A 26811-nucleotide genomic window follows, 5' to 3' on the forward strand; every position below is an offset into this window, starting at 1 on the left:
AAACCATACGTCACAAATGACGTGTCCCAAGGTCAAGGTCAAGGTCGCAGAGCAGTCAGTATCTTGTGTGCCACCGTTAACATCAGTGGTTGTGCTTGGCATTGGCGTCCCGTAGACTGAACCAGATGCTGGATGAAGTGCCTGGGAATAAGTTGGTACTCTTCCCTCAAGTCCACAAACAGAACCGGTAACGTCTGTGGCGGAGTGTCACGCTTTGCACACAACGATCCAATTCGTCCCACAGATGTTCAATTGGGTTAAGATCTGGTGATTGTGAGGGCCAGTCAAAAACCTGAACATTGAAGGAAATCCCTGGTTGTTCTTGCTGTATGCGGCCGAGCGTTATCATGCTATCATGTCAAAAGTGACATTCTGGAAGTTCATGAAAGGAAGGACACGAGACCTAATGATTTCTTCACTGTAACGGTGAGCTGTCAAATTGCCCTGGACCTGAATGAGGTCTGTCCTGCCATTGTATGAGATGTTGGCCCAAACCATGACACTTCCACCCCCGAATCTGTCCACATCCTGTACTCAGTTTGCAGTGAAGCGTTTGTTACGACGTTGATATACATGTGTTCTAATGTCTGGACGTCATAGCATGTAACGTGACTCATCCCCTGAAGATAACAGTTCTTCACCTTTGCAGTGGCCATGGGAGATGTTGTCAACACCACTGTCTGCGTTGTTTGCCGATGTTGACATGTAAGAACAGGTCCTTGCAAAGGTCCTCTGGAACAAATACGAGCCTCACGTAAGCGGTTCCTCACAGTCTGATCAGAAATTGTTCTGAGTCCTGGCACAACCGATGTTGTGGAAGATGCTGTGGTGAACCTGTTCGGCAAATGTTGAAGCTGAATTAACCTGTCCTGAGTGGTCATGGTCCACACAGTGTCGACCTGACATGGGGCGATTACATATTGACCCTTGCAAGTTTTGCTATGGTACTCTGTGACACATTCAGTAGCCTTGCAATCGCAGACTGAGACTCCCCAGCCTCCAAATGTCCAGTCACATTGTTGCGCTGAGCCTCAGTAAATCTAGGCATGACTTACACACCGAATTTAAGGTCGTCACCTGTCGCAAGAGCATTGACACATTGAATGGAATGTGTGTGCAAAAGGAAACGCATGAATTTCTTCCCGTTCACAATTTATTGCATTTATTGAGGAAAACAGATTTTGGTGCGTTTTGGTGAGTTGTCCAATGATTCAAATTCGAAAATTTACATGGAAAAATAGTACCTATGCATTTCTTTTTTTGAGTTGTTTTTAAGAAGTTTCTGAGTTGTGCTCCAGAAATGAAGCCCATCCCTCACTTTTGAGACTACATCAGTATCAATATATGTCATATTTGGGATTTCACTTTCTTAGTAAAGTACAAATTCTAGTACTTTTTTCGGTTGAGTCCCATCCGGGATTCGAACCCGCACCCTCAGAGTCAGGCACCTAATCGCCAGCACACAAAGTCAGCCGCCTAGCCCACTCAGCCACCGCGACTTCCACAAAAATGAAAGTCGGACAACTGGTAGTCTAGACTGCGTACTTTGTGTACCCCTCTGATGAGTGTAAATTGGCACGGCTCCCACGGCCGAAAGCTATGATTACACGATGCCATTTAGAAAGTGGTCAAATGCAACATATGTCATATTTGGGATTTCACTTTCATCAGTATCATTTCCATGGAAACTGGGAAAATGATGCATCACCAAAATCTGTAAACAGCAAAAGGCCCTACTTCCATATCTGCCCAGATCTGTTGAAAGATGTCAAATGGTTTTACCCCAGAAATGAAGCCCATCCCTCCATTTTTAGACTAAGAATTGTTTCCATGGAAACCAAGAAAAATAGAAATGACAAAAAACTGCAAATAGCAAAAAAAGTCCACTTTAGTTTATGTTTGATATAACTACGGTACCAAGTTTTGTTGAAAGATATCAAAAGATATAATGTGGGGGGATTTAGTTGATGCCTTGTCTGTCCGGCTGGCTGGCCATGATCAATTTGTGTCTGCCACATGACTCGAAAACCATTAAATATTTTTCAAACAAAATTGGCACACATATCAAACAGCACCTAAGGTGTTGCCTTTTCCTATTTCCAGATTTTTGGCATTTTTATAGTCCCTGCTGCAACGCACAGTATCTCATGAACAGTTGTGCCAAATGTGTTCAAATTTGGTGACAGCCTACATTGGGGGATTATGCAGACACCAGTCAGTTTTAGTGACCTTAAGCATCAAGGTCACTACGACACTTTGAACTCTTTTCACACTCTTTAACTTACCTCATGAACTATTTTATTTGATGTCTTCAAATTTGGTGACAGCCTACATTTGGTAAGTCTACATTAGGGGATTGTGCAAACACCAGCCGATTTGGGTAACCTTGATCTTATGACCACAACACTTAGTCCACTTTTCGCTTATGTTAATGCAGTATTCCATAAAACATTGCAACCAATGTCATCAGTTTTGTTGACAGCCTACATTGGGTGATTATCCAGACACCATCTTGTGTGTGTTCTGGAACCTCCTCCCCAGAATCCTGAAGGTATTCTCCACCACTCGTCGGGCCCAAGTTGGGGTCCATCTGACGATGTTCATCATCAAGAGGTGGAGCAGAAAAGCATTGTTGCTGAAAATGAAGTATGGCACTTGACATGGGAACACAAGGTCATTGTCCTCGGTCAGATCTTGTAACTGTGAATGGTCAAAGATATGGGGGTCTGATGCTGATCCCTCAGCAACAATGTTGACCTACAGTCGGCATCAGCAAGAAGGATGTGCTTCAATCAAACACACAGAAGCAATATGAAAATTGTCTCTTTCCCCAAAGCACTTTCCTCTGACAGATACTCAGAAGGTGGTCAATGATGATTGATCCGTACGGCTGTGGCTGCAGCTGCTTAGGAGTGTAGGCATTCTCCAGTTCAACGACCATTTGAAGCAGGTGTTAAGCAGTCTTCACTTCTAGGGGCTCACCAGGTTTACGTCAAGGTTCACAGTGGTGAAGTTACTTCTTTGCAGACCTCAAACTGAATGAGTACCTGGTGAAAATTGCCCCCAAAATTTATACACTTTGCAAACCAAGGCTATACTCAGCAGGAAAATGGAAATTATATCGAGAACCAGTTGCACCAGTCAAGCACAGGTCACGTAGAGGTCAGAGCAGTGGAGACAAGATTAACTTGAGATGAGGTCAAAAGTTGGTCAATGTACAGGTTGAGCTGGTCGAGTATAGGTTGAATATAAGTCTTATCAACCTGGTCAAGTTGAGATAGGTTGAGAAGCTGGACTGAAATCAAACTGAGGTCGTTGTGAGGTGGACTCAGGTCAAGATAACCACCAGGTTGAGATAAGTTGAGTAGTTTGTGAGGTCAAGTCAGTCGACTTCACCGGATCACCACTGGGACCACACCATAACAACTAACAGTTTACTGTTCAATTCAGTGCATGAGTGGTACGATTTCAAGATGTTTATGTTCTGTCCTAATATATGAGTACTTTAGATCAGCAAGTCTGATCCAATCAACATAATCACAAAATATTTACTTCTTTTTCAACAAACAGAACGTGGCACCCCACATTAGAACAAAGAGTTCATGTTCCAGCTGGGTTTTCATGACAGATTGTGAATGACACAGTTTTACGGAGATCACCACTTACTGTCAGATTCAAGCTATTAGTATGCGTCAGGATAACAAAATATGTATATTTTTAGAGTAAATGTATTCAATTATTCTTATCCTGATTCAGAGGCTAAACTACCCACTCTACCATACCCAATCCACTAAATTGTGATATTTCTGACCCTTGAAATATGAAACTGACCAGTCAGCTGGATTGCTCATGTGGTGCCATCATGCCAGCATTGGGCAGAGGTGAATTTGGTTAAAGTGATTGAGGATCACAGCACAGTTACCACTACATTTTGGCATAGAGAGATAAGCAATTATGTAGGAGTCAGCAGAAGTTTAAAAAAATATTCTGAAGTACTTGTTGTTTTGATGACTGCAGCAGTTTTCCAATAATCCATGCATGATGTCCAGTGTTATAACTTGCTATGTTGTAGTGTGGCAGAAGATAAAGTCTGGGAAGGAATCGGACCGATGGAGACCAGACACAGAGGTAAACTAAACCAGTGGCTCTTGGTACTCAGTCCAACATAAACCTATTTTGATGTGCACTGCATTTGATTACAGAAAGTCACCACCTTTATCAAAGTTTCTGTACATACTTGACAAAGTACTAGTGGTCCTGGCTCCCTTCATATTATTGATACAACTGGTCCTAGTGCATTGAACCCAACACACTTCCTTTGACAACTTCACTATCCTGATCTTGTCAGATCACTAAGTCATTTGTCACCTGCTATCCCTGATGGTGGCTCCTGTGCCAGATGAAACAATGTTAGCCTGAAATCGTCTGCTCGACTATCTCTTTATGACAAAAGTGATATTACTACATTCCTATTACTTGTTAGTCCCAGTAGATAACACCCAGATAGCTTCACTTACTCTGAATATTACTGTCCTGTTAAAGAGTGACTTACTGTGTTTGATGTGTGTCGTGTGATTTAACTATCTTCACACTTCTTCAGGAAGAGTATGAAGACTCCCAGGGCAATGTCGTGAACAAGAAGACCTTTGAAGACTTGAAGAGACAGGGGCTGTTATAGCCAGGAGTTGGTGCTGCCATCATATGTACATACCATCAGTGTCTGTACCCATCATGGAGAACATTTGCATTGTGCACAAGTCCTGAAGATATTTGATGAGACAACCATGTACCAACAACACATTTGCTGTTGTAGTTAATTGTTACATAGGAGGGGAGGGGAGGGAAGGGGAGGGTTTTTTAAGTGAAAATGAAAAATCTGAATGAGAGTGATTCTACGTAATTTTTAAGTCTGAAAACAGTTACATCAAAGGATTCTATTGATTGGTAGCTCAAGGAGATAACTAATTTGACTTGTGTCATGCACAATTTTTTTAACGAGATATTGAAAGTCGTGCATGAAATGGTTTGATATGAGTTTACATATCTCTGTGTGGTCAAAATAAACCAAATGTGACACAGAATTTAAATAATCTGTATTTTTTGTATTTCATTATTTGTTATGTTTTAATATGCAATACTTTTCTTGGATAGAGTATAACTGACAAGTCATACATCCTTACAATTGGCAGTCCTAACTAGGACATAATTAATGCCCAAACAAGCCCAATCTGCAAATAGCAAAGCCTGAGGATTGCCTCCACGACATTCCGGCATGTATCTGGGTACACAAGTACTGTACTGATCTCTACTACTACTGTAAATGTTACTTCTATTCAAAACCAGGCCATCTGTCAAATGTCATGTGACTGATCACACAAAAATTTAGCAGAAACTTATGTCGGCAGCCCTCTTCCATCCTTTCCCTGAGGGCAAGAAGCATTTATTATAACAGCATAATTAGGTTGACATGGGCGGTTTTTATGTCTCAAACATATCAAATGTATAACATATGCTATATTTGGGATTACACTTTCTTAGTAAAGTAGTCCCATCTGGGATTCAAACCTATACTCTCAGAGTCAGACACCTAATTGTCAGCACACAAAGTCAGCTGGAAGTCGCGGTGGTTGAGCAGGTTAGGTTAGACTTTGTGTGCTGGCGATTACCAGCCTGACTCTGAGGGTGTGGGTTTGAATCCTTGATGAGGCTCAACTGAAAAAAAGTACTAGAATTTGTACTTTACTATGAAAGTCAATCCCAAATATGGCATATGTTACATATGACCACTTCCTAAATGGCATTGTCCAATCTTATCAAATATATGTCTGCCTCACAAATAACCCTTTAATAAGTGTAAATATAGCTGAAAGTCATGTGAGCTGACAAAGAAGGATGACAATATATGGATGAACAACTTTAATGCTATGAGAGGGACATTTCTGTTTAGGTTCTAATACTGTTGTCAAGCAAGTGATAAACAGCATAAGGATATATACAATTTAGATGATGTTTGTTTACTACAATAGAGAATTAGGAAGCCAGAGTAAAGAAATAATGATATGAATTCTCGATTTGGTGCCCACAAGAGCAAATAAGTATGAAATTAATTGTGTAGTACTTAAACATTTTCGATTAAAGAAAGCGCACGCAAAACCGCATATACAATCGACATTTGAGTGAAGTAAGTCTGATTAATCACAGACGGCTGCGGTATAGTTGGAATATAGCTGAGTGCGGCGTAAAAGTAAACTCACCCACTCAAATCTGTTTCATGTTATTGCTGACCGTGACTGCAACACGCGCAGACAGTTTGAACCGATTGGAAGTAGTGCATGATAGGTTTATTTACACACAACAGACATTCTGTAGAGTTTCGAATCATTTTCAGATGATAAAATTTTGAGTTTCACCGGGGACTCCACGCTCAAAGACTCACAGGTGTTCTTACTCCACAACCAGACAATCCATTCTGATACAAACTCTCATTATGTTGCATATACATGTCAGTCAAGCATTACCGTTAAACTTGTTGGCAACACCGTGAACTCATCCTCTTGCACCCTCGTCTTTTCGGAGGAAGGCGGAAATCGCACCATTTTCAAGAGTAACGACACCTTTATCAACATATTATTTCAAAGTAATACGAGCAAGATAGACATTACCCTGAACAAGGCTGCAAGCGTTGGCACGAGTACCAGTGGACTGCTGTGGATTCTTGTGACAGGTATTGTATCCTTTAGACATGTAATTGAAACAACTGGTTTTCATTCACCATAGTCGGAATTCAGAATTCATCAAAGTTGTCTGGTGTGATATGATCTGTTTCGATCTATGACAAACTAAGGGGTGTGTACGTGTAATCATCTTGTGATATATATGTATGGGGGAACATTTATTGACATACAACTGGTGGCACATGTGTGGTAGCCATTACATTTGCATTGCTTATTCGATATTCAATCGACTGCACTTCATGATGCAGAAATGAGCATGCTTGAATGGGTACGGTGCTGTATTTTCAGTTTCGGCTAATAAAGGACTTGTGTTTGTGGCATGTGGATCGAAAATTCCATCAGACGTGACTCATTATTAGCCGAAGGTTACAACTACGACCCCACTGGTCCCATCAGTGATGACTGCTGTACCAGACACATCAGACACATCTACTCCCGGCACAACACGCGTGAAAGGGACCCCGTCAGTGACAATGATACTACTGACAACAGAGTCTAACACACGTTATCAGGATCATAAATCACCATAATCATTTACATATATTGATATCTAATATATGTTTAGTGCAGGATCAAAACTGACTGCGAAGTTTTGTTTGAAAATGTAAGCCTGCATCAAGGGAAATTTAGCAGAGCCCACAGGATTGACACAATTTTATGAGGCCAAGGTCTCACCTTTTCAAACAAAACTCAGGAGAAGGTTTTTGTCCAACTTATAAACCGACTGAAGATATATTTGACACTCAATTTCAATATTTTGTATTTACTTTTGAAATCAACCGGGAAGCGACTGGTAGTTGATGCCTTGCCTTGGAGGGCAATACATGTGCTCTGTGCGCACTACCCGTGTCCTCCAGGAGTGCTGCCTGCACTACCCATCTTGCGAGAAACGCACGGTTCACACTGACGACGGGTCACATCTTTCACGGCGATTTTTCATGGCCTAGTGGATATAACCAGGAAGCTAGCAGCTAGCGATGTATTGTTGGGTCGGTGCCAGACATCGGCACAAAATACTGGAAGTTTTCAAACATGTGATACATTACCGTGAAGTTCAATAATAGCAAGACAAACTTACTCCAGTCTTCAAAACTCGTTAAAGTAAAATAATTCAACGTCCAGGACTATTCCTGGGAAATGCCCGCGCATTGCTTGTTAAGGTGAACTGGGTAAAAGGAGAACTTGGCGAGACTATAGAGTAGTGTCACTGGAGTGAGTGAGTTTAGTTTTATGCCTCAGCAAGCAATGTTTTGCCTATATCGCGGCGGTCTGTAAATAACAGAGTTTGGACCCGACAATACAGTGATCAACAGCATTAGCATCGATCTGATCAATGTGTCATGTGTCAACCAAGTCAACGAGCCTCCCACCCAATCCCGTTAGTCGCCTCTAACGGCAAGCAATGTCGCCTTTTATGGCAAATATGAGTTGCTGAAGGCCTATTCCACCCCGGACATTCACAATTCGACGTTACTGGAGGTTCATAACGACACATACCATATGTCATCCCAACAGCGTGGTAATACATACATACTGTCGCACATTCTTTACTGGGCACAGTCTGTCAACGACGGGAATATTTCCTGTCATGCATTTTCACATCTAAATGACCATCTAGTAAATTTAGTACGACTGGTTAGAGTATTAGGTTCAGCGTCGTCATGGCACATGTTTATAACCTTGATGAAGTCATTGTGCTTGAGTTATGTGCAAACAAGCTTCAAACTTTCTCTACACTTTAATTATGTCTGCTATAGGTGACGGTAATATTTAGGTTGGAATCCCATCATCCAAGAAAAATCCTTCATTTTTTACCTGATTATGACATAGTACCTTTTGTCATTTTACATCATGCACCATATATTTTCAGCGATCATCGGAGGTGTCGTCGGAGGGCTCGTTGCAGTGCTTTGTCTATCTGCGATCTCTTTTGCTATATACAAGAAGTGCCACAAAACGGTGATTACATTAAAACGAAAACATGTCATGCCCTACCCCAGTGCACGTCAGGATGCATTGTGTATTACTAAAACATTACCACTCTCTCACCCCTCAATTTTGTTTTTATAATATTAATTAATATCAAAGGGTCAAATGGATGAGGCAAACATTTCCAACTTAAAAATGTTCTTTCCATAAACATACATATAAACAAATGGCAAGCGTGTAAATAGTTGTGTGTGTATGAGGACCATACATTCATGGAAATTCTGACAAAGGGCTTAAAATAAAACGATAAAACATTTTGCTGTGATGAATGATGGATGCATGTCATCAGAAGACGGTGGTGGATGGCAAAGAAGCAAACGAAATATACAACAGTGTTCACACAATGCCATTTAGAAAGTGGTTAATTGTAACATGTTATATTTGGGATAACAGTTTCTTAGCGAAGTACTGATTCTACCACTTCTGTTGGGTCGAGTCACATCAGGTGAGGCACCTTATGATCGTGTGCTGGCGATTAGGTGCCTGACTCTGATGGTGTGGGTTCGAATCCCAGATGAGACTGAACCAACCATGACATGGGGCGTCTCTCACTCTAGGAGTGGCAACTTTCATTTGTGGTGTTGTGACGAGGTCTTAATGTTCACAGTCATTAATTGACATATTACAACCACGATGTCAACTTCGATAGCATACGTTGATCTAGTCGACCAATGGCCATAGCAGGCGCACAAGATCTTGGCCATTGCCGTCTCCGATTGGAGATGACCTTTACTGAGCTACAAGCGTTAGAGCGAGTGGACACGGTTCGTACTCGGCTTTCAAGGTGGAGCCTACCATCCCACGATTGACAGACCATTACACTAATGGAAAACGTCGTTCGTGTCAAGAACGAGTCGGAGTAGGAGTATTTTGTTTTGGATAAAGTAAGGCTTGTTTTTACTTGTTTGAGAGCCACAGAGTGTAGCGTAGACAAGACGAACGTTTTCATGCCCTAACGTTGAACAGAACGACCGTTTTGGCTCAGTAATGGTGTGGGGTGAAATCTCTGTGGCTAACAGAAAACCATTACATGTTATTCATCGCCATGTCACTGGACAGTTCTACCAAGAGTACATGCTGGAGACACACACTGTGATATTGGGACGCCGACGTGAACGTCGTGCCTGTTTAAGGTTGACGAAGCGACGTTGGGCGGGGCTCACGTTGCTACTGATTACCCCCACCAGAGGAACATCAACATGTTACCATGTCCTGCACCCAGTCCAGACCTGTCGGCGCGTTCGTCTCCGCCAGTGATACATTCAAAAATACATTCTCAACGATCCTGGAGCTGGCCTGCAGTAAGAATGCCCTGACATGAACCATGATGACTTGGAGCGTTTGATTAGGAGTTTTCCTAGTCATATTCACGATTGTCTTGGGAACATATTATTATATTACTACTAATAATAATCATTAGTTTAACAGTTCATGGTAAATGATGCGATGGACAGTAGGTTGGGTAGACCAATCATTTTAATAGCATCCATGGTCATTTCACTGTCAACGACAAATGCCAACATCAGGTCGATGTTCCACTGTTTTACTATTTATCTCATTAAAGACACTAAATATCCGGTGCCTTTCGAATAATATATAGACTGTTATATCGTGCATGAAATATTCCTATAGAGAATTGTTTGAATCGTCAGTCTTTAATACGATATTGTTCTGTAATGAAGCTCTGATCATATTATAATTAGGACATTCGCGTTCAACAAAGACAAGCTTAGACTGTGGACAGTCAAGGGATACTCCAGTGACCGATACTCCGTGACTCTTGTCATTAAAGGTCACATATACTCTAAAAGGGTACAAATGTAAAATCACTTGCTGACATCATTATAAATGAAACCCCGTCATTAAAACTGCTCATTTCGATCTTTAATTACCTTAAATCGACCTTTTTGTCAACAGTGCACAATTCTCAGCCAAAAACGAAATTTCAACCAATCAGAGCGGCGCGATTCTCCGTGACGTAATAGTGGGTATAGAAATGAGGGTCTGTGCTGTATTCATCTACATTTCAGGGGTTAAACTATTTCGTTTACAGGTTTGTACAAACCTGAAATCGCGAAAGTTGTTGAGAAAAATGAAAGCTATATGTTCTCACAATCTACTATCATTTAGTTTTGTCTCCTGCTTTGCCTAGTTTTCGAGTTACAGCCCTTGTTTTCATAGACGATTCTGTCAAAATCACTTGGTGTCGCTAGGTTGTAATCCGTGTTAGCTGGTATAAACCTACACGTTATTTGTTATCATTCACTTGATACTCAGTTAATGAATTTATAACAGGTATAAGTAGTGGTAACGCTACTTAGATTCACTGACAAAGGCTCCCATTTGGCATTTCTTTTGTCTGGATCGATCAAAGGATTAACCGATAACACGCTGATTGATTAATTAGTTTTATGGGGATTTAAATGGGGGATTTGTCAAAAGGTGGTGTTTAGGTATGTACATTTACTAATCTATACTGAATACACTCTGTCGTGTCTGTGTAAAACAACACCCTTCTTTCAAAGGATTAACTGCCAATACATTGATTGCTCAATATTGGCTAACTAAATAACTTTTTAAAAAGAATGAAGCACTTTATGCAATTAGTTGCCATGTGTGCTATCTTGGTTGACCAATGAAACTATACAGCCATATGAAAAACATGAAACGATACATCACGTTTTCGTATATTAGACTGTTAAAAGACACATCACTTAGGAAATCTGCTAATGAATTATATATCACTTGTTTTTGTGGATATTGATGGATACATTCATCGAAGAAGGTAATAGCATGAAATTGCTCCCATAACTTTAATTTTAATATTTGCATTTTTGTTTTTAATAAGTTGTAGCTTTCAACAGAATCATTGTTTTTGTCGTTAAGTGTAATGATGCAGACGACATACACCAGGAAGTGGGTGCGAATTATGATTCATATAGGCAAACTATGAAATGTCTACATGTTCCTTTTATTAGGTTTCAAAATGCATACAAGTATGATTATAAAGTAATTAGGATTATGAAACCAAGTATAAAGACGTATATTGTGAGTGTCTACATACTGGTGAGTGAACGTTACAAATCAAGTATAAAGACGTATATTGTGAGTGTCTACATACTGGTGAGTGAACGTTACAAATCAAGTAAATTTAGCAAGTGAAGAAATTTATCGCGCAGTATTTTCATTTCGACCCCGACCTCGCTTCGTTTATGTTACAGGTTGTGTCATGCAAACTCCTTTTGGTAATGATTCAAATACATATTTATGTAGTTTTGATTTTCTAACGTAATGAGAACAAACCATACATAATCTCATTAATTCAAATGGATTTGACTTCACGATTTTCAAAAATGGCGGCGCCCTGTCTTGGGATGAATGCTATTTAAGTTTGTTTTCACCGACTTACAAAAGGACAATTACTTTCTACTGGTAGTAAAATATGTATTTTAGTGATGGACAATAGGATTTTGCATGACATTGCTTATAACAAAACAATTTCACTCTTGGGAGTGAGGTGGAGGTCAATATACCATTGCTTGCAATATAAATGTCACTTTGACCCCCACCCTTGCTTCCTTGGAAGTCCTTATGTTAAAAGTTGTGTCATGCAAAATCCTTTTGGCCATGATTCAAATGCATATTTAACTACCAGTAAAAAGTAGTTTTGATTTTCTAACTTGATGAGAACAAATCATAATCTCAATAATTCTAACGGACTTTCGCCCGTGACTTCAGGATTTTCAAAAATGGCGGCGCCCTGTCTGAGGATGAATGCTATTTAAGTTTGTTTTCACCGACTTACAAAATCAAAATTACTTTCTACTGGTAGTAAAATGTGTATTTTATTGATGGACATTAGGATTTTACATGACATTGCTTATAACATAAAAATTTCACTCTTGGAATCGGTCAATATAAGGGGTCAATATAAGATTACTTACGATAATCACTTCGACCACAACCTCGTTTCCGAGGAAGAAAGCGTTATATCCATGCAAAATCCTTTTGGTCAGCAATGTGTAATAAGCAGTCTTAATTTTATTAACTCGATGAAACTTAAACTCCATTTTCTATCCTGGAAGCGTGGTAGGGGGCGAACCATCCGATTTAGTATACACCACAGGCTTCCACAAAGCTCACTTCGCACACACTAACAACCAATTTAAGCACAAACTACGGAGTCGGGTGGAAATCTGTGCATAGTGACACCATCACCCGACCCCAAGGAACAATTGACGGCAACACAACAATTCAGCATGTCTTTGGTGACGTCGAGAAATCAGCACAATGACGAACTTCCTACACATTTTCTATACATTTAACTGGAAACCGTTCCTTCTATGACGTCAGTGTAGGGCTCTGGCGACAGAGTTACGTAACCTGTCTGCGGTTTCGTTTGCGGGCGAGAGAGAAGCAGAACTTTTAAGCGCTTGGTATTAATTAACTACAAGAGTTTGGTTTTTTAAAAAAAAAAATGGTGTTTCGTTTATGACTAACCAAAAGTCTTTCATATACAGTGATAAAAAGAGTACCAAAAAACTGAGTTTAGTGGTCCTTTAACATACGAGGGGATGTCAATAAGTTTTGAGCCTTGCATAGAAAAACACAAAATATTGGTATGAGCCACATTTATTTTTCAACATAGTCCCCTTGTGAGTCAAGACACTTGTTCCATCTTTTCTGCCTGGCGTTGATGCCATCTCTGTAGAAGGCGCCATTTGGTCCTCAAACCCCATTCATTGTTCTTCCTTTTGGTAAGTAATCTATGTGGATGACGCCTTTGCTATCCCAGAAGACTGTCGCCATTACCTTCTGCACTGATCTGGAGGCTTTGAACTTTTTGGTCCTGGGAGAAGTGACATGTTTCCATTCCATGGATTCTTGTTTGCTGTCAGCATCATAGTGATGGATCCAGGTTTCATCACAGGTTACTAGCCTAAAGTGAAAATCTTCTGGATTCTTCTTGTATCGTGGTTAGCATGGAGTTGCTTATGGTGACCCTTGTTTGCTTCATTTCATCTGTAAGCATTCTTGGCACCCATCTTGCGCACACCTGACGAGATGTTCATGAAGAATTGTCTCGATGGATCCGTGTGAAATGCCTGTGGCCTCCTCTAACTCGTGGAGTGTGATTCGACGATTTTCCAGCACAAGTCTATGCACTCTGTCAATGTTTTCCTGACTAGTGCTTGTTGTTGGGCGACCTGGACGGGGGTCATCTTCAAGACTCTCTCTATCATGCCCAAATTCATTGACCCATCGTTTGATGGTAGCAGATGAAGGGGAAGACTTCCCATAAACTGCTGAAAGCCTTTCTTCAATGTTCTTCGCCGAGTTTCCTTCAAGAACTAAAAACTCAATTACTGCTCTATACTCAATTTTATTTATTTTCACTGCCGCGAGGCGGGGTGCGTAGGTGGGGGTGAGGTCTCTTTCTGTCAGTGTGAGCTGTTCAATAACTTCTGAGAGTAGGATACCAAAACTTATATATCACATCAGCTACACTCCAAGGTTCAATGTCGTACCATAGGCTGTGACACCTGGGTATGAAAAATGCTCAAGGCTCAAAAACATCCCCTCGTATTCACACAGTGCAACCTGTTTATTGCAATTATATAAGATTAATAAGTAAATATTAACATAAATGTCTCCTCGTTTATAGTCAATATGAAACGGGAAGTTAAATATGCTCTCACCTGTAAATTCATGAATACGGTTTTGCTGATATTTCAGAACAAGGTTGAAGATGAGAGTGCCCAGGTTACAGACGTGGACGCGCCCTTTCATCACATACCGGTTGGTCTGTCACACACAGTGATACCAGAAACTATCAAAACACATAGTATGACTATTTAGTGATGTCATTCATGACATTAGGACCAAGCAACCTGTAGTGTCAATGAGTATGTGAAGTGAATATATTCATTTCATCCACCGTTATCAACTTCATATCATGTCTTGTGTTAATTTCAGAACACCTCTGACAGTCGGCGTGCCTGGGGTGATTCTGCCCGCAGTACTGGTGTGTCACTGGGTTCACCGCCTGCACCATTCGTAGCTACGTCACTCCAACTGCCACGTCCTGCTAACTCATTACCTCCTATCAGACATATCAATTCAAAGATTTAAGTTCGATTTCCTTAATTTGTTTCTCACAAATGCTGATAAGAGTGTCAACTTCAGACATGGAGGAAAGCCTATACCCACGATTTCAATGGTTTTCACTGAAACCAGTTGACAGGAATGTAATTCTGGCGACCATTCGATAAATATTATACATGCTTTATCTTAGTTAAACAGTATTCTCTAACTTGTTACTTGTTGGCGACAGTTTTTTTTTCTACAATGACGTGATGATAGCCGCTTAATGGTATGTAATTAGTGTTGGTGGGAGAAATAAGGGGTTCCTTTCCAAATCTGTAAAGTAATATTTCAGTTCAATTAGTTTTGACGATTCGTCCGTTTGACCACAATTCAAAATAGAGACACATATTATTCCTGAATTAATGTGTCCATCAAAGTACGATGTTTCATATTACACGTGTTTGTATCTTCCACCCCATATGTGCGGTTTTTCAGTTGATTCACCATCCTGCCCCGTGTATTTTTCATTGGTACTCAGTATGTTTATATCATGACTTGGGCATGGCGGCTGGTTACCTAGGTATTTAGTCTTGGACGGTGCGGGATACTGCCTGGTACTGTGTCAGAGATGGGGATCATGTTATTACACATATACATGTACTCCAGTATAGACTGGTGCTATATTAGGGGTGTGGGTCATGTTATTGCACATATATACAAGTACAGACTGGTACTATGATAGGGATGTGGGTCATGTTAGTACACACATAGACAAGAATAGACTGGTTGTTTTTTCCCATCAAACTGAAGCTTTATAATGTACTCGGTTACTCTCAAATTAAACTTTAAAAGTCATTGATTTTCATTTTTATTTTTATTGAGTATTAAACGAGGTAGCAGAAGGGGAAGTGTTCGAGGTTACATGCGATATATACTGACGTTTGTGAATACAGATGAGTAACTTGTTGTCCACTCAACATAGATATTTTTATCTGCACGTCAGTCTCAAAGTTAGTGATACGAGGCGTCATGGATACCCCGTCATTTAGTTACTAAGACAATGTCGTATCAGAATGTGTGATTTGAAACAACACATCAGGAAGCGTTTTCTAAGCATCGCTAGTCATGTATCAACACTAAATGTACCGTCAGCAAGTCTACGGCAACACATATGTAATACGTGTAGTACATAGACGTGGGCTAAATATGTCACCACATCGTGGGTTTACAGTATGGAACTCATAGCCTAAGATTTTCAGCTTTACATATGACCATCTATGCTTGCATATGGCGTGTCAGAGCATTATATAAGATCATCTACCTATGCACTTGGCGTGTCAAAGTATTATTATAAGATCATCTACCTATGTACTTGGCGTGTCAGAGCATTACATATGATCATCTTCATATGTGCGTGGCGTGTCAGAGCATTATATAAGATCATCTACCTATGTACTTGGCGTGTCAGAGCATTATTATAAGATCATCTACCTATGTACTTGGCGTGTCAGAGCATTACATATGATCATCTTCATATGTGCGTGGCGTGTCAGAGCATTATATAAGATCATCTACCTATGTACTTGGCGTGTCAGAGCATTATTATAAGATCATCTACCTATGTACTTGGCGTGTCAGAGCATTATATATGATCATCTTCATATGTGCGTGGCGTGTCAGAGCATTAAATATACCATGGTTCAAGTGGTAACCCAAGCTCTCTAGGTCTAGCATTTTATTGACCAGTATTAGGTTCTGCTTTCATTTATGAAAACATTATACACACTTAAAAGGGCATTCTTAGTATTAACTTAATCAAATAAGGAATCACTGGTCCAAACGAAGACAAACACACCATAATTATGTTATCTCTTGGGGTAGATGTTATCATTCTTACACCACGTACCAGGTGACATACATCATGGTGACAGATGGAGTGGGTAAAGGATGGTTACTCGTCTTTCATGATACATTGTTCTGATCATCCAAGGATTAACAATCGTGTTGGATTTCAATATCGAATGATCAGTCGGATCGGTTTCTGGGGATGTAACACCGTCTGGATGCAGGCCAGAAATGACCGTATATCATGTTTTAGTAGTATGTATGAGAATGGCCTGGATTACCTGCTCCTCATATGGGAAACATATTTATGACAACTGCTTGTTGAAAGAGGGCGACTGAATTTCGTGATTTCGTTTGTTGCATGTTCTGTTCCGAGGACTCCGGCAACGACTTCTGTTGGAGTATTATAAGACAGGTGAGGACAAGGCCCCATGAATAGTGACTGACTGGGTCTTGGTTAAATTTAGAAAACATAAAGTTGGTGATATCAAGGCAACACATAGTACTGACACAAAGAATCATGTACGATACATAAGGTCACACCTTAGGCAAGTGAATTTGTTCAAAATTGCCTCTGTTCACCCAACAGGAAATGCGTTCCCGATGGAATAGGTCACAATACTATTGCCATTCTATCGCATCGCTGGCAGTTTGGGTTGTCCAGGGCAATAATGTGTTTTGGTGTTTATTGTTAGCGCTGTGAGTATTTCTGGTGTGCAGTGTTGAGCTATATAAATGGACAGATGATTATTATTAATGTCACACAAACGTGAAAATATGGTCCCCAGAGAATTAACAATTAACTGGTATTAAATCAAATTTCTTGGAACAAATCACTCACTCCTTCACTCACTTAGGAATAACATGGATGTATGTCTGTGATGCTGTTCGTTAGTTGCTATGCATGTCAAAACATTGATTTCAGAACAGTCTCGTTTCCTGTTTACTTGGTTCTGTCCTATTGCGCAGCTTAATGCGATAACCAGTCCAGTATTTTTAGACTATGTCATTTAACTGGATGCATAAATATTAATCAGTGTGATTTGATAAGTCTACGCAGTTGTATGTTGCAACACTAAGCTCCTTCTAATCCTAGTAAATACGTCGTACGGCATGCTATGTCGTACAGCGAGCTCTGATAAACAGAAACCAGGAAATCGTAGAAATATCAAAACGAGGCTCTGCCGCTAGAAAAGTTTAGCGGTCTCTGACGGAACTAATATTACATCAACCTCATTGTTCGTTACAGAACTACGCTCAATAAGCGCAAAACAACACATAACTGGTTTAACCAGTGCGCCAGATGCATTGTAAATCGTTTTACGACCTCATCAGACAGGGGCAATCTGTGATTCCATAGTTAAGGTATGCTGCCTCAACCTCGACATGAAGTAGAGAATGACGGTGCAATTAAAGTTTAAAATTAAGAAAAGGTATGTATGCATATACGTATGTATTCGATCTAATCGAAGTTACCTGTATGGGTACAGGGTAAGTGAAACAACACATTCTCACCTTAATATACTGTGCACACTTAAGGGGCTGGGGAATGGTGTCTTCCAGGATTGGGGGTGTTAAGCAAATCGCCGACATGATACACAATTCTTCAGAAAATGATGATTTGTAGAGTTAACATGAGCTTACCGAATGCGTGATGTATCCGCCATGTCATTTGGAGTTTGATCGAAAGTGGGGGCGAAAGATATTACAACCTGCAGGGGGCGTTAAGGTTGCTTATTTAAATTTGTATTCTCGTACTTTTTTCATTTAGAAATTTGTCACAAAGTTTCTTTTGTTTAAATGCCTTTTTCAAATCATCACAATTTCCGAAGGCATAAATTAGGTTCAACTTACTTATATGCATATTCATTATCAACAAGTCATCATTCGCAAGCTGGACCGTACAGAGAAACACCATCCTCAATTTGCAATAAGCAAACACGTGATCAGTGAGCCGTTTGAGCGGCTCTCCAGAAACCTTATAACAGTTAGCGTCTAATTAGTTTGTTTTCTTTCCAACTTCTGTCATTTTACACAATGCACATCTATTTACGGTGGTCTCATAAGAAACATCCGTTTCTCTTTTAAGAGGTTCAGAAACGTTTGCATTTGGATGGGTTCTAATGGTGAACACAAGCTAGGACTACAAGTCTGTTTGCTATAATCGTCTTGACAATGAAGTATTGCAGATTCATACCCGTGGACATATTCAGAAAGATATGCACATTTTTGAGATGTGTTTACAAAGTCAGTGTGTATACCGATGAAACTGCATGCTCACTTTCGATATCACCTCACATACGAGGAGTTCACGCTTCATTTGATGAAACAGTCGCCCACGCTTACAGGGACTGTATACTAGTATTCTGTAAAACCGCATACACGGTTAATGCGGGCATAAACTGATATGTACTCTGAATGATACGATATCGACATGTCAAGACCATAAGCTGGAATGAAATATCGTAGCAAGTATTCTAATTTAACACTAAGTTTGATTAGTACTTAGCCCTCTTTTCAGTGTGATGTGTGGAGTTACACAATGGACGTACGTCACTTCCGGAAAATATGCAAATGACCTAATGGTTTCCGCAGGATTACTTTCGACTAAGTTGGCTAAGTTTTGATTCATGCAAGATGCAAGATGCAAGATGCGGTAGGGGTCGTATTAGTTTCCAAATATTCCGTAACTTTCTGCAAGATGAATACGTTAACATTTTCACCAGTAATACATTCAAATGAAATAAATCACCTTTTCATGAGCGATGAATTGTTTTTTGTGTAATTGTTGTTTGCATATGTAAACAGCCGAACCTGGGCGTGGTATTTCTGCTTTCCCGATGTTTTCACATGCCGAAAAAATCGAAAAATAGAGAGGTCCAGTATGCATCAACCTAGGATGATTGTGCATATTTTGTCGGACAAACAACTTGTATTCTGCACGTTGTTATCCACTGAGTGCAAATGACGAAAGCGTGGCATCCGAGATCGAAAAACCTGTTCATTCACGACAGTCAAGTACCCCACCACCCTTGGGGATTTTAAGGGACGCTTTAATTACCCTGCATCGTGTTCGCACCCAGTCGAGGTGGTTCCACGGTGATTGAATTAATTAGGGGGAAGCGCTTCAGTTAGTACCGCGGAGCGCACCGTCTCACGAACACAGAGACGATAGGCCGTCTCGCGTACACGTTACGTCTCGGACTGATCAATATACCTAGCTTTTGATCCAATCCAGGTTGCTTTCAATTTATCTAAATTTTCAAACCTGATATTTTGTAAAAGGTTGTCAGTAGCAGAATACAATGTCTCCTCAGTCCCATCAAGAAACAGTTCAGTATCATCAGCATATTGTTCCAGTTTATATTCATTATCATTGATAACTTTAGCTTTGATGTTTCATCATTTCTTATGATGCAACCATAGTATCTAGTTGAATTGACGTAGCACACTAAGGCTTTGCGTGGCTCATAATTTCTACTTGATCATGTTGATCATGTTAATGCTAATAGAAAACTTACGTTACCCTTTTAATAATGCATATACCATAGTTACTTATTACTTTGTTTGACACATCAAAATCTAATCAAAATAAGGGTTGTGGGATTGTAATAATTGATTTTTGGAAAAATCAAAATGAATGCATATGCTTTTCTTCAGGGGAATATGGAGGAGCAAGAGGGACCATCAACATGACAGAAGGCAGGAAAGAATGGAAATCAAACGGGAGATGCTAAAACAAAAGAAAGAATCTGTAAGTTCCCGAAATTGGACTACTTAATACCACTTGTACCAGTTTATATACATTACCTGACACCAGGGTTTGAAACACCCAGAGTCATTTTTCTGACATATTTGCTGCGTATTGCCACATCACAACATAACTGTAATAAAATAACTTTTCTTATCTCAAGTCATTACCCATCACCGTAACGTGTCATTATCTAATTAGACCAAGCACCGCTCCCTAGAATATATGATGGACTTAACTTGCAGTAGCTGTGGAATCTGGGTAATGCAAACGCACTGGAGCCCATACTGGAATCTGGGTAAGGGAAACTAACTGCAGCCCTACCAGATAGTGGGTAACTTGTGAGTTTCCATTTTCCTCAAACTTGATGGAAACGTAAAGAAACGATCCGGAAACCTAAGTGAAATTTAAGTTTCCATTTTGTTTCAGTTAGGTTTCCGGTGTCTGGAAACGAAGTCATTTTTTGCAGTGTCAGCATGACTACTTGTAACGTTCCAGTATACTGAACCAATGAAGCTACAAGTCCAAGATCACCCTTAAGTTTTGCAGATTGAAAGTTATTCTGTAAAGTTATCCATTCGATGGGTGAAAAATGTATTTGCAGACTGCACCTATGTCCTGGATGGATGAAGTCTATTTCCGAAACAATGGTCAACAGCAGTTACATATTCAGAGGTAAGGGCCCTTAGGTTTTGCAGATTGAAAGTTATTCTGTAAAGTTATCCATTCGATGGGTGAAAAATGTATTTGCAGACTGCACCTATGTCCTGGATGGATGAAGTCTATTTCCGAAACAATGGTCAACAGCAGTTACATATTCAGAGGTAAGGGCTGGAATCAAACACACCAGAATCTGATTGCACCCGGTTTTAATTTTAGGGCGTGGTCCAAAAACTAACATCGCGTGAATGAGCTCCTTTTCTCAAGACAATGCAGAGACATACTCAATAGTTTATTCCATCCCATTCTTCCTGCAGTGTAGAGCTAATTCTAGGTGGTTATGTTCTCCTCTTGGAGGTACTCAATAACAAAACGAGTCATACGTGTTCTTCCAATGTGGGAGCGTTAAGATAGCGCAGCAGTTGAAGCGTTAGCTCGTCATGCCGAAGATCTGGGTTCGTTTCCCAACATGAGCCAATTCCTGGTGTACACTGCAGTGATGTTGCTCGGAGAGTGTTGAAAGCTGAGTAAAACCATGCTTACTCACTTTTCTTCCATTGTGGTCCAAAAAGACAAAACGACGTCCATGTCGACTTGTAAATTGCACCACGTGTGCCTCCAGGATGCCGTCATCGTGGCAGTGCCAACCGTGTAACTCATAGATGCTCTGCCAACCTTTTGTTCTGCTTTTACCTGTGCATATTATCCATTTATTGGGGTTTTCTTCAATTGATTTCAGTAAATTTACTTTGTACATTTTTAGTCTCTCCAAAAGGAATGCCTAATTAAAACAAATTTGATGTAATATAACGAACCATCTATTTGTCTGTCAAAATAGTTGAAGGAATGTCAAATGATAGTGTTGAAGTGAAATTTGGAAATATTTCTTGTGGACATGAATGCGATCCCCGGAATAGTTCATTATTTTATGTTTGAAATCATATGAAAATATTTATGAGCAAGGCTTATTGTTGTTTTAATATTTTTTGACATTACAAGACCTAAGCGTTTAAAAATACACGATGGTAAGTTATTGGCGTGCATGTCTCAAGGTCGTCCTGAGGCAAAATTGACTAGCTTGGACACCAACCACGATGTCAATAGTCGACTCTATAGGTCATATGACCATATTTACAAGATTGCTTACATACCCTTATCAGTGCATTAATTTCAGATTAGTAGTAAATCTTACCAAATATACATTTCAGTTTATTTTATTGTTGTTGTTTTTTTTTATCAAATATACACATTCACTGGATGGGGCTGGATTAATGCTCGTATGTATATAAGATAAATTACATGAAGAAATGTATTTTATGGAAGGTGACAAAGTGAATCTGTATCTGAAGGTTACATGACCCATGAACGTGCTATCTGAGAAACCTTTCACCTAGGCGGGTGGTCGAATGGGCCCGGTTCGACCAATCGGTTGGACATCCCAAGCCCTGTGCGTGGATTATTCATGTAATTGCACAAATTTGACTTTGCATTGTTTCAATTTTGGTCTTGGCTTTTCACTCACATAACACTTTTGGATTTGAAAACTGATTTTATGAACTTTGCTTAGAGTCTTATGCCCAGAAGGCGGTGGCTCATGGGCCAATCTGATGGATCGATTAATTTTCTATTAATCTTCTGCTGGAGTATACCATTTCAGTATCCTTGATGCTGCCAGTCGGAGACTGGATATTGTAACATCGCAGTGGAACAGTTTATTCCAAACCCACTTCGTTGCTACAAGTGTCAAAAGTTTGGTCACATTGCCCATCCTGCACCTCCAGGTATCATATGGCAAAACGTTTAATAAATGTAAGGTGTACCATATTCTGCAGTTGTTGCTCGTAAACAATATCTCCTGTTGTGAAAAATGCCAAAAAGTAGATTACAGACAAAAATCTGATCGAGTACAAAAGGGATCACGTGATCCTGTACAAATCCACAACAAGTTTAAACTTTTAGAAGACATGGACGCCTCTCCTCATCCCCGTGCGCGAAATAGAAGCAGTTCGCCTCGAAAGGGGAAAAGTCTGTCCCCAGTACTACTCCCTGCTATTAAATGAACAATAACTCCTTAATCCAATGGAATTGCAGAGGACTTAGGACCAATTTTAATGAAGTACAATTACTAGCACAGGGCTTTACACCGTCAGCATTTAGTTTTCAAGAAACGTACTTGAAACAAAAGTTTGAATAGCGTAAATTCTTATCATTCTTTTTCACCTATATCTAATAATAATTTATTATATCTAATAATAATTTATGTACATTCAGTGATGGCTCTGACACATATTTACATCCTGCAACGGGAACATATTCTTCCTTAGACCTGTCACTCACTGATTCAAACGTTTATAATGAATTTGAATGGTCAGTTCATAATGATCTTTGTGGCAGTGACCATTTCCCAACAGTACTTACAGCAAATAACCCTTCCGATGATCCGCCTGTAACAAGATGGAATTTTTCAAAGGCCATTTGGTCCTTATTTCAGGCCACCTGCCTTGAAGAACTTACGTCAGACCTTTTCATGGATGTACCTGATCCAATTAAAATGTTCTCGGACAAACTAGAACATATAGCTTATGAAACTATTCCTAAGTCCTCTGTAAACCCGCACACCCGTAAACCATGGCTTAATGATGAAGGCAAACAGGCTCGGAAAAAGAGGAAGAAAGCAGAGAAATATTTTCGCCTTCATCCCACTGTACATAACTTAAATAATGTAAAAATCAGTTACGCTAAGGCTCAACGAACGTTTCAACACATTAAACGTCATACTTGGAAAAGACCATTTCCAAAATAAATTGCCGTATTCCTACGTCAAGCGTATGGAACATGATTCAAAAATTTAAAGGCAAGGGTTCCAAATGCAGTAGTATTCGGCATCTCAAAAATGTTAATAACATACTAACTGAAAAATCTGATATTGCAAACAAGTTGGGGGAAACTTTGGCTAAACATTCGCCCTCCTTAAATTATCATCCAAAATTCCAGACAAACACACCAAGAAAAGAAAACAGCGAATTTCAAATTTGATAATGGTGAAGATTATAATGAGGTATTTCCATAACATGAACTTCATGCTGCGCTATCACAGGCTCACGATACTGCAACAGGACCTGATGATACCCATTACCAACTCTTAAAACACTTGCCTGAATCCTGTCTCGAAACGTTACTTGGCATTTTTTACCATATTTAGATAACGCAACATTTTCCCCCTTCATGGCGAAAAGCCATATTTGTTCCGACTGCAATGCCCTTCAGGGATCATACAGATCCATCAAATTATCGACCTATTTCCTTAACTAGTTGCGTTTGCAAAACCGTGGAGCGAATGGTAAATAATAGCTTCGTTTGGTTTTGGGAAACCAACAGTCTGATCACTGATATACAATGTAGTTTGCGTAAAGACCGAAGCACAAAGACCGAAGCAGAATTGACTACTTGGTTCGTTTGGAATCATTTGTTAACAATTCTTTCATTAAAAAACAACATGCAGTATCAATCTTTTTATATTTTGAAAACGCATATGATACTACTCGGAAGCATGGTATTTTTAAAGATTTACATTCTTTGGGGTTGAGAGGTCGCTTGGCTCAGTTTATATCTAATTTCTTAACTGACAGACAGTTTCAAGTACGTGTGTTGTGCCCTTAAATGCACCACATACGTGTGGGATCAACCCTCTCAGACTACTTTCATCAAGATCAGGGTGTTCCAGAAGGCAGTATTTTGTCTGTGACTTTATTTAGTATTAAAATCAATAGTCTTTCTAGGATTTTAAGTGATTCAATAGATGGATCACTATTTGTGGATGATTTTATTGTTTCTTGTAGAGGTAGAAATATGCATACAACAGAGCGGCAAATACAAATTTGTCTCAATAAAATTGAAAAATGGTCACTTGAAAACGAGTTTAAATTTTCTATAACAAAAAACAAATTGTTTGCATTTCTGCAGAAAGTATAAACCGCATAAAGATCCAGTATTATTCTTAAATGGCACTCCAATCAAAGTAGTAAAGGAGGCCAAGTTCTTGGGTCTTATTTTCGACTCACGTCTAACTTTTCTACCCCACATTAAATCCCTTAAAACTAAATGCCTGAAGGCACTTGATCTGTTAAAAGTTGTTTCCAGTTCTAAGTGGGGAGGAGACCAAAGTGCACTACTCCATATATACAGATCTCTCATCCGTTCGAAACTTGATTATGGCTCCATCGTTTATGGTGGAGCCTGTAAAAGCAACATCAAAATACTTGATTCTATCCACCATCAATGTCTAAGACTTTGTCTTGGGTCATTTAGAACTTCTCCTATTGACAGTCTTTACGTCGAGGTCGATGAACCATCTCTTACTCAAGGACGTATAAAACTCTCCTTACAGCATATAACAAAACTACTAGTATATTCTAATGAGGCCAATGCTGCATTTAACTGTGTTTCAATCCTCTTTATGAGGATCTATACAATAAAAAGTCTTCTCTTGTTTCGCCTCTGGGACAAAGAGTGAAACGTTTTCTTTCTGCTGGCGGCATTGAGCTAGCCAGTATATCTCCTTCCCGTCTTCCTGTCTTCTTTCGTCTCCTCCTTGGCAGCTAGTTAGACCCGAAGTTGACACTGGGGAGGTTTAAAAAACGGAAACAAGTGAATTACAATATAAGCAATAATATGATCAATTAAAAATTAACTATAGTACATGCAAATCTTTATTTACGCCCAAGGATGGTGGCGCATTTGCTTGTGCCACTGTCATTGGATCCACTGTCATTTCAGATTACCGGATAACCGTTCTATTTTCACAGCGGAAGCAAACGCTATATTAACGGCTCTTAAATATATTGAAAGACATCCTCGACATAAACGGTATATAACCTATTCAGACTCTCTTTCTTACCTCCAGGCAATTAAAAACCTGTCATGTAAACATCCACTTTTAATAGAAATTATAGAATTGTGTAATGATCTTGCTAATAGTCAATACGACATCGTGTTTTGTTGGTTACCAAGTCACGTAGGCATTTCTGGTAACACAATGGCTGATCTTGCTGCGAAGGCAGCACTCAACAAATCTGTGACACCACGTATTCTATACTCTGATTATAAAGCTACAATTAGATCGTATATCCGTGATCTGATGCAAAAGAAGTGGGACACCCAAGTAGGTGGAAATAAATTACATGCAATAAAACCTTATATTGGGTATACCCACTTAGGTTGTCAGTCCAGATTTGAAGAGGTCATTTTGCGGCGATGTCGCATTGGCCATACGAGATATACCCATGAATACCTATTGAAAGGCGAGGATCCTCCGTTCTGCATCCCATGTGATGAAAGAATCACAGTCAACCATATCCCGCTTGACTGTGTTGAGTATTCCATCACAAGGGATCAGTATTTTAATTCACGAACCATGAAGGATCTTTTTACCAATGTTAGCCCTCGTTTAATTATTGCATTTTTAAAGGAATTAGATTTGTTGAATGAATTGTAAATACATAAATTATTTTATGATTGGAAGATTAAATTAGTAACTCAAATCGTCAGTGGCTGTACCTTCAAAAGGGGTTGAAGTACTGTAAAAACACTGTCCTCCTGAGAGGGTATTTAAGTCCCAAAACATTTGATGTAAATTTACGTTTCTCAGGTTTTTAATCGTAGAATAAGTGTTTCTTTTATTGTATGGCTAGATTTGTCTAAATTGCTAACAGCTGAAGGGATGATGTAAATCCAACTAGTGTTCAT

The 26811-nt window shown here is 39.6% G+C and overlaps 1 protein-coding gene across 1 annotated transcript in view; it reads left to right on the plus strand.

The window, feature by feature from the left end:
* Window positions 1-5081, plus strand: part of LOC137287023 (splicing factor 3A subunit 3-like) — an 84281-nt gene extending 79200 nt beyond the window's left edge. The window contains exons 16-17 of the mRNA XM_067819119.1: window positions 4073-4128; window positions 4601-5081. Of these exons, the coding sequence (XP_067675220.1) occupies window positions 4073-4128; window positions 4601-4678 (134 nt within the window). The 3' untranslated portion in view covers window positions 4679-5081. The remainder of the gene's footprint in view (window positions 1-4072; window positions 4129-4600) is intronic.
* The last annotated feature ends 21730 nt before the right edge of the window (window positions 5082-26811 follow it).

The sequence above is a fragment of the Haliotis asinina genome, chromosome 6 (assembly GCF_037392515.1).
Source record: "Haliotis asinina isolate JCU_RB_2024 chromosome 6, JCU_Hal_asi_v2, whole genome shotgun sequence".
NCBI lineage: Eukaryota > Metazoa > Mollusca > Gastropoda > Lepetellida > Haliotidae > Haliotis > Haliotis asinina.